Source organism: Acyrthosiphon pisum, chromosome A1 (genome assembly GCF_005508785.2).
Source record: "Acyrthosiphon pisum isolate AL4f chromosome A1, pea_aphid_22Mar2018_4r6ur, whole genome shotgun sequence".
NCBI lineage: Eukaryota > Metazoa > Arthropoda > Insecta > Hemiptera > Aphididae > Acyrthosiphon > Acyrthosiphon pisum.
In genome coordinates, this window is record NC_042494.1 from 94,671,885 (window position 1) to 94,681,569 (window position 9,685).

The following is a 9,685-nucleotide window of genomic DNA, read 5'->3' on the forward strand; positions in this document are numbered from 1 at the left end:
CCATTTTTATAAATATAGATGAATATTTGTGTGTAGATTAGACCGCTGGGAAGAAGACAGGCTGATTTAATAATGGTTAAATTTGGTTTTTTTATTCATCTTATATTAGTTCGGTTAGGTTAGGTTAGGATATTATATTGATTGATTATATAATTAATCCATCATAGGTGGAATACGACAAACTTGATATAACTTTGATACTGTAGATTTAAATCATACACTTAAGTACAAACAGCACGGGGTCCGCAATCTACCGCAGGTAGATTGCCCACCTGATAATATACTGGTTAAGATAAATTTTAAGCACTTAATATTAAATAACAAATTGAAGAAAGTTTGAGTCATATTGAGTTGGTACATTTAACGAGCAACGAAGTGCACGAGATCAGCTAGTAATTTATAATAATAATTATGATAAGAAAATATACATTCATGAATATGTCAAAAATTAAGATTAAGTTTTTTTTTTATAATTGTATATTTGTTTGACAAATATATAATGACATAATGTAAGCTTCATTACGGTTACGATCATAGCGGCGATTCAAAAGTCGGGAAATGGATTCGACAATACTATATATAAATAATTATGCTACCTAATTTTGTCGAACATATCTTTTAAGTACCTACATAATTATAACAATGCATAAAAGACATTTTTAAAAAAAAATAAAAGTTGCAACTCATCCGACTTAAAATGTTGTTGACCGACACCTTCGAAAATTGCAATGGCAGCCCAAGCACCTTAGGCAATAGGCTGCCACCGTTTACATGCCCACAATAGACAGAAAATATACATTTTGTAAATACAGACTCAATAAAACATACATAAACAATTATTAAACGTAGGACATGGGTACTCTACTACTCTATGAAGTATAAACGTTCAGTGTAAGTAAAATTTGTGCTGAAATATGTTCAAAATATAGACAAATAACGATAATTATTGGAAACATTTATTAAAAATAAAAAGGTATCAACAAATCTTATAGATAGGTATGCTTTTACAATCATAATAATATTAATTACTTAATGAATATAAAAATATAATTGACAATGTGACAATGATAAAACAATATTTAATATTGTCACTCGTATCACAGAAATGCACTCCAATCTATATACATTTGGCATAAATTTTCGACAGAAATGGCTTCTTCGATAAGTTTACGTGTTTGTCCTGCAACTGAAAGTGGCATGGAAGAGTTTTTTAAATTAGCTCTTACATATCCCTGAAGACGCATTTCAATATTGTTCAAATGTCCTTTAGCCTAAATAGATATATATTTATTTAGTACCATTAAATATTTTTTTTTTAATAATAAACACATGAATTATTATTACTTATGAGTAGGATCCAGATTTGTTGGTTCAAAAAAAGTTTAAATATGATACTTATATTCTTAAAAAACAAACATAGTTATTAGTTACAGATTGTTATAAGTTAAAAACTAATAATGAATTATATAAAAAAATACAAATTCATTGGAACATAAAAGAAAGAATTGTAAAGCTGTCTCAAGATTAAAATTACAAAATTAAGACGCATAAGTATTTTTTTCTCACTATTTACAAAATATTCCAAGATATTAATATGCTTAAGTAATTAAATATTCTCAAATATTGGAAAAAAAACTCTGTGTTAATCAAATCATCCATATTTTTACTCATATAAAAAAGTATAGAGCATATTATGATATAATTTTGATAATATATTAAAACCTACAATTCTGGACCTTACTTTTAAGTAATAATCTTGATTTTATAATTTACAAAATTATGAAAATGAATAGTAATAGTAAATATATTTACTTGATCATTTGCCATCTCAGAATTTTCATCAACTATTGTGTCACGACCAATCCACATGACTAAAGGATCGTATAAAAATGGTTTAAGTACACTAATCAACTGTTCAGTAAGATATCGCATAACGCGATTAGTTATTTCACAAGCACTGGACAACATTCCTTCAAGTTCACCAGTTTCCATTGCATCTACCATATTATGAGTAATACGAAATGTTACTCGTTCTGGCCATTCAAACTTTTCACCCTGTGTAATTAAAATTGATTTAATTATAACAACTAATAAAATATGTAATAAAATAAGTAATGAAATAATATGTATTATGTAATAGTTAATGAAAGAATGTATATTTTGTTATATGTACTCGATTGAATAGGCAATTTAAATCAACATGAACCACACCATCGTTAGTTGAATCTAATGAAATATTTTCACCATGACGATCACCGAGTCCCAGCATATAACCAACAATAGTGTAGCGGACTTGTGGGGTGCCGCGTGGGTGATGCGTGTGTTGACGTGACGGGTGAAAGAAAAAGAAAATATAAAAAAACAAACAAACAGAACACCGTTTTATCTTCGTTGTGAAAGGTTCGCGTTTATTTTTGATTTAAAACACGTCGTTCTGTGGACGTTATGATACACTTAAGGACATAACAAAAAAAACAAGAAGGAATATGCTCTCTGTTGTCTTTCAGGTTGCCTCCGGACTCGCGGGACGTGTCGTGTCGTACGTATCGTGCTGGTCGTAAGAAAACCAGTCACTCTTTCAATCCGGTTCACCGAACGGCCGGCCGACGGTTCCTGGCGCGGGTGTCGCGCGCCGGCGTCGTCCGTCGTCGCTTGGCGGTTTGTTTGAGAAGCACAGCGCGGCTTTCCGTGCAAAAGACTATTTGAATTCAAACAGCCATTGCGCGGGACCGCGTCATACTCCCCCCCCCCCCCCCAAACCGTCAACGGCGGTGGTGTTCCGGCCGTTGCCGGCGTTGGCGGGCGTTCAGAGTCTCGGTGGTGGTGGTCGGTGTTGGCAGCGGGTGGTTGATGACCTCGGCGCCGGTATTGGCCTCTCCATTAGCGGCCGCGGTGGTGGTCGTAGTGGTGCCTTTGCTGTTGGCGGTGGTGGCGCCGGTGAGGGGTTGACCGCTGGTCGTGCCGTGGTGGCCGGTCGTGCCGTTGGCACCGGACGTGTCCCCCGTCTGGGGCTGCGCGACCTTTGGTGCCTCACCGTGGTTGTGGGTTCGCCGCTTGTCGCTCTCCGAAATACGACAGTGCGGTCTTCCCACCCCCGCGTGTAGGCGGCCCACAGTACCGGGTCCCGCTGGAGCTGCACCGTGGACATTTGGCGTACCCGTGGTGGTGTTGGTGGCCTCCTCCTGGCTGGGCGCCCTCAGCAGCTGTTGGCTGCGCTCGAGCAGTTCCGCCGCGTCAATAGATATGACAGCAGTTGTAAATCCAGAATGTAATTTTTGTAGATATTGACCCGGAGAAAACGATGTTGGCCAAGCAGAATGCCGCGATTTATGGAGTTGTAGATAAAATCGAATTCATTGTTAGCGACTATTTCAAACTGGGCAATCTGATAACGGTGACGTCACCGTTACTTCGCTGCCATAATGGGGTGGACCAGAATATACAAACGCAGGTCATCGGGCTGTCGGATGTATGTATGATAAAGTCCTGGAAGCTAGTGGGAACGATAATACCCCTAAAATACTGTCACATCTTAACCTTAATAAAAACGAGTAATGATTAAAAATGGAAACGGAGTTGGCCAAAAAACCGAAAATGTGTTATGAACAGGTAACTTCTCAACGTAATATTATGTCCGTTCCAATAATAACGTTTTGTATTACATCAGTACATCATGACGATGATCGACGGCTGCTCACCAACGTTTCGACATCCACCAGATAACTTTGGTAAGCTTTTAAACTATACCTTTCATTCTTGCGGAATGCTAAAGAAAATTAATTTATTAGATAAATATTATACTATAAAAATGTTTAAATATAGACGTTTTCAACTTACAGTTATGTAGGTGGATGTCGACCGGTTTGGGAGCAACGTCTGATACGGCATCGTTCTAATGAATTCAAACATAAATAATAAATTATTATACCGTCAATCGAGGTGACTTGAAACGATTTTGACTTACTTCTTAGTATTATGAGAAGTACATACATCTATACATTGTATACAATTTTTATATTTCGGTAATTACAATTAAGTAGAGATAATATGTTTTCTCATTTTATTTCTACGAAAACGGTTTTATTTATTTTTAATGCAAAAAATATTACAGTACCTTTGTCGAATCTACGTGCAAGGTGAATTACGTTCCCTCCGGCGCCGCAAAACGGGTCTACGGCCACTTTAACTCTGCCACATTGTTCGGCCATATAAGCGCAGAGCTTTTCGGGGCAGACCGAATAAAAGCTCTCTATAAAACCAAACGAACGATTATAATATATAAAATTTTTATTTTTAAAATGATATGATACGTATATGTATATAAATGTTTTTTTACATACCCTCGTCCATCAAAATTCCATCGTCAAATTTGGAAAACAAGGTATGCCTTTTTTTCCAATATTTCAACGTGTTTTTGCTATCGGCAATATAAAAATAAACATTATTTAATTTCTGATTATAACTATAGGTAAATGCACTTACGTGGTGTCGGCCGCGCGGCTGGCAGCGATGAGTCGTTTGCCGTGTCAAGGCTTCCGCGGCAGGCGACGGTTCCTCGACCCTGGAGACCGGCAGCGGATGGTGGTTTGACGGACAGAGCGATTCCACTGCTACAAACATCACGGTGCCGACGGACCAGGCGGCCAAGTATATCCCGAAGGATATTGTAGCAGTGGCCCGTCTTCCGCAGTCCGACGCGACGGACAGGCAACGCGTCACCACCTCTCCGGAGGCTCCCGGAAAACTCCGCCTCAACGCCTGTTGCACTGCAGGACTCTTGACCAACGCAGTCATTGCGAGTCCTGCGCACAACAGGCAGAGTACAAGCGCCAATACAACCATGACCGAAGTCCCGGCCACCGTGACGACCACCATTGATGTTAAGCTGGCCACAGCTGTGAGATTGTCGTCCTGCAACAAAATAAACATTAAAGTTAATAATATTATTCGTAGTTAATTCTCGTCGACGAACGTGTAACACACACAGGGCACTTGCAGCAGTGTTTTTCTATATAATATCAAATTATACTTACGTATTTCTCGATGCGCATCGTGGTTAAAGTGTTTTGCACCCGCACGTACCGTTCCTTAAAGTTTTCTATTGTACACGTCATACTGAAAACTTTAAGGAAAAAAAAACAGAAAAAAACAGAAAAAAACAGAAAAAAACAGGAAAAAACTAAATAATACTAATTAAATAATGAAAACAAATCTAATCTATTTTAATCTATTTTAAACTGACAAAAAACAACGGATAACAATTAAAAAAAAAAAAAACAGAATGCTTTGCAGTAAGGGGTTTTCGCGTAGAGCAAGCTCGGCGTTATAAGCGTAATAAGCGGCTTGGCGTCTAGGAAAGAAATGTCATATTTTCGTGTGTGTTTACGCCTTTTATAGGAAAAATATTGGTCCCACGCACCATTGGTAACAAACATAGGTAACTGTTTATATAGAGCCAGATGGGCTTACGAGAAAAAGTCATTATTAGCCAACAAATTTACTGTAATCGACGAAAAATACGCGAGTACAATATATGAAACCTACCCTACATATTATTGTGTCACTGTGCAGGCCAGGGCCGTTATTTACAATTTCGCCACCCGTGGGCAACAGCAATTTTGTCACCCTACACGTTTTTGCTCATGATTACAATTTGCCCCGTCTCAATATTTATTATCCACAAAAAATCAGAAACAACTTTCTTATGAGTATTACTAAATATAATTACAATTTATATAATATACCAAACTACTATGGGTGACTGTATTATTATAATATTATATAATTACCTATTATTCTCATAATAAATTGATGTGACAATGCTCTTTTGCTGCAGAGGTGAATAATATTTAGATAGGTATCCGTTTTGTTATAAAATAATACAGATAGAATTTCCATAGCATACCATAATCTAACATTTGTCATTAGGTACCTAAACAAGATTTATTAAATGCTTCAACGAAATTCAGATAGGTACTCGGCATCTATATAGCGATGGAATGATAAAAGTGGTTTTAGATTTAAAAGCTGCGGGGTTGTAAATAATATAATTATATTATGCATGCAGATAAATCTTTAGAAATTTGTACTCATATATTATAATAAGCCCCGTCTTATTTTAGTTGGACAGGAGAAGAATAATAATAATTAATAACAGCTCGCACTTAAAAACACGTCATGCTGATTTAGACAAGTGTATGTTTCTATAATTATGCATTTCCGCGAATTCGGGTTTTTTTTTTATTTTGATTAAAAAACTAATAAATGTATACTTATCGATAGGTACCTACGTCTTGTTAAAAATAATAATAATAATAAAATCGTATCCACACAACGTTTGGAAACGCGTTACTATGTTTCAATGTTTGAAAAATAACAAACAAAGCGTATTCGAATTTTTGCGCATTATTTTTTGTCCCGTACTTAAAAATTACAGAATAAATTGTTATCAATGTAGCCTGTTGCAGTTTTGCGACCCACGTGATACATAATAATATTACCGCGTTCCGTTTGTCGTTCTTATCAACTTATTGTGAGACCCACCACCCACCCGGGCAGACTCACGTAATTTGTAAGCACGGACCGGACGTCAAAGTTCTAAGTAAACTCGCGATTGCGACCGACGGCTATAGGCTACTCATCTGTGCCGTAGTAAGACCCACCCGGGCAGACTCACGCGACACAGGTTTTGAGATATCCCACGTGAACTCGAGCGAACGGTTTTAAGCCGGTCAATGGTACAATAGTTGGAGGATTCTGGCATTGTATCGATCGGCTTTTATGACGCATTCCATGGGGCAATAGTTAGAGCTGTATTCTGGCATTGCACCGTTTGCCAACCTTTGCTTGAGTATTCTCATCCCTCTCCGTCGACAATGTGTCGGTCGCCGTAGCCGTTCTATGTTTTCGTCGTTAAAAATTAATTTCTATTCTTCATCTCCCCGTAAATATCGACTCGGAACTCCCAAATGCACGCAGCCATTTGGACGTACGCGCACCACGCGCATTGTTTGTTTGGCCGAGAGACTCGTGGAGAAGAAAATCGCACAGACATTGGACCCTTAAGAGGTGCGTTGAACTTGAAATATTAGAAAGAAATATACCGCGGTACGTCTTCGCGTGTCGTCTACCTATATCGCAATAGCGACTGTAAATAATATAATTTTTTACCAAATACTTTATAGTGTTCGCATTTACAGGAGATATTATGATGACCTATACTCTGCGCATATACGTGGCACGGATTGAGTTTTGGAGATGACTAGACAAAGCTTCTGGTCCGCCGGAACGTATAATATTATTCGGAAAGCCGCTGTGACAATGCGCTTCACACTCAAGCAGATTCTGGTTGTGATCGTTTTTGGAACTTTAATCCGGCTGAAACTACAACGCGTATAGTGGTGCAGAGCAAATTGTTGAATCGATATCCAACAAAAATTCCGAATTCGGGATAATTATAATAATTGGATTTGCAAGCCATCCCATATGTATCAAATGGTGCGCCTCGCACAGTGTGCGTATAATTTAATTGCCATGATAAAATATCAAATTGCGATAATTCATAATATCTATGCTTACTCTTTGCTTATTGACCATCTGCAATCTGTACGGCTGTCATTACGACGTGTTTTGTGACAACATGATTTATATTGTATCTTATTTTTTTGCAGGTTGTATTTATTGTCAATTATTTTCGAATCGTATGCAACATTTATGTGTTTTGTAAGTCATTTATAATTTATTAATGTATTGTTTAAATGTTCATATTTATAAATGTATAATTTATCGATTATTATACGATCATATTCTGTTTCAAAGTTGGCGCCTTAGTTCGTAAGCATACCTATATATTGTATGAAATTCTTCACGCGGAAAAAATAATCAATTTATAGTTTACGTGACGTATGTAATCGACAAAATCATTTAAAATAATTTTTTTTCAGCACCATATTATATTACGATCGGACATCATGGTCCAAACAACTTACTCAAACTTCGTGGTTGTCAAAAATCTTTGAAATTAAGTGAAAATCAGCCTAGTAAGTAATTGTTGAGTCTATAACAACAAACGTAAATCAATTGAATTATGTCGAATAAATATATTTTCGTTGTTCACCCATTGCCCTATTTATTTAGCTAAAATGCCAAACCGTAAAAATACGTACATAAAAATCACTTACACTATTATATTAAAATATATCGTTAAGAAATTAATATATTTTTAATTTTTTAGGTGTATTATAGCGTATTGACAAACGATGAAACTTCGGTAATATTGCATAAAAATTTTAAGAAACTAACTACTTAGTTGTCAAATTTATTATGGAGGACGCTCGACTGTAATATTATTTAGACGTGGTAATAATAATATGTTTTGAGGTCACCTAATTATAACCGTTATATTTTAATATTTTTAACTATTATAGGCAGTCAAATCTGTTAAGAATAATAGCCCACCTCAATTTTTTATATTTTCTTTTGATCTCTCTTCAAATATTATAAATACCTAACCTCATATTATCCAGACATGAAACATGAGTATATTTCTTAAATTATTTACTAATCGTATAATTTTAACAATTTTTCCTATAGGTATGTTTTATTAAGTAGCATATATTTTTTATTTTGTCAGGCCTTCTTGTTACGTCCAGTGGCGATTTAGGATATTTAGGATTTTGCTGCCCTGGGTACATGTTTTTTAATGCAGATGCATGAGATTTACACAGAATAATATTTTATATTAGTAATTTCTATTTTGCTTCAATAATATTCATTTTTTGTAAGCAATATAATTGTTCTACCAGAACACTATACAATTATTACATAATATTACAATATTAGGTACGCTATATTATTATGTACTTATAAACTATTAGTAACTTTATATTCATGCAGGTAAAGTAGTAAATTTGTTATCTTACACAGTGGTCTTCAACCGGTGGGTCACAACCCATTTTTGGGCCGCGATACGTCTTCTTTTTAAAATAAAAAATAAGTTTATATTACTTAGATGAAATAAATAAAAATACAGGCTATATTATAACCTATATTATATAATATAATATTATAGTAATATAGTGTATATCAAATCACAGTATGTTTTTCATAATATATACTGGTATGATTCTACGTAGCCGGTGGAATTTATTATGTGAAATCACTCAAGGACAAACATTACATTACATTTTTTATGTTCTATTTTTATTTTCATATATTTTTTCGTATGAATTCTATACATTTTTAATTAATAATAATTAAAAATTCTGCGTAGGTAATATAATAATGTAATTTTTATTTATTCATTTATAATAGTACTACTACAAAGCATTACGCAATTTTAGCTTTTTTTTTGTTTTTCTACAAAGCTCACGTGGGTCACGAAAAATGTAGGTCTAAAAAAGTGGTTTTGCGAGTCCAAAAAGGTTGAAGACCACTAACTAATATATAAAAATCTCGTGTCAAAATATGGAGAATGTATGTCACCAAACTCCTCTGAAACGGCTTGACCGATTTTCATGAAATTTCGTGTCTATATTCTTCAGTAGGTTTGAGAGGGTGAAGTAAACTATTTTTCATACCCCTAGGTCCAACTCGGGGAGGTGCTCTAATGGGGATTTTGAGATTTTTGGTGGAAATTTTTGTATTATAAATGGTTGCTATGGGTTTTAAAGCCATAATAATAATT

The 9,685-nt window shown here is 35.4% G+C and overlaps 2 protein-coding genes and 1 long non-coding RNA gene across 3 annotated transcripts; 1 reads left to right on the forward strand and 2 right to left on the reverse strand.

The window, feature by feature from the left end:
• Nucleotides 1-1,097: 1,097 nt before the first annotated feature.
• On the reverse strand, nucleotides 1,098-2,068 carry LOC115033542 (serine/threonine-protein kinase ATR-like). Its single transcript, XM_029486292.1, has 2 exons — nucleotides 1,813-2,068; nucleotides 1,098-1,271 (listed from the first exon to the last, which is right to left on the reverse strand). Exons 1-2 carry the CDS (start codon nucleotides 2,002-2,004, stop codon nucleotides 1,098-1,100), a joined length of 366 nt encoding a protein of 121 aa, XP_029342152.1. The 5' UTR covers nucleotides 2,005-2,068.
• Nucleotides 2,069-3,846: 1,778 nt separating this feature from the next.
• Nucleotides 3,847-4,476, reverse strand: LOC115033644 (trimethylguanosine synthase-like). Its single transcript, XM_029486611.1, has 2 exons — nucleotides 4,341-4,476; nucleotides 3,847-4,249 (listed from the first exon to the last, which is right to left on the reverse strand). The coding sequence occupies exons 1-2, from the start codon at nucleotides 4,348-4,350 to the stop codon at nucleotides 4,056-4,058; spliced, it is 204 nt and encodes a 67-aa protein (XP_029342471.1). The 5' UTR covers nucleotides 4,351-4,476; the 3' UTR covers nucleotides 3,847-4,055.
• A 2,463-nt stretch (nucleotides 4,477-6,939) lies between these two features.
• On the forward strand, nucleotides 6,940-8,922 carry LOC115033793. Its single transcript, XR_003839099.1, has 4 exons — nucleotides 6,940-7,068; nucleotides 7,200-7,513; nucleotides 7,671-8,039; nucleotides 8,234-8,922. It is a non-coding gene; the product is annotated as an uncharacterized LOC115033793 (long non-coding RNA).
• Nucleotides 8,923-9,685: the final 763 nt, after the last annotated feature.

Bases quoted from the DNA above. Each gene is read 5' to 3' on its own strand.
- LOC115033542 (XM_029486292.1), bottom strand. From the start codon at position 2,004: ATGGTAGATGCAATGGAAACTGGTGAACTTGAAGGAATGTTGTCCAGT. The intron at 1,272-1,812 runs GTAAATATATTT...ATATCTATTTAG, and splicing joins CTGAGATGGCAAATGATCAA to GCTAAAGGACATTTGAACAA.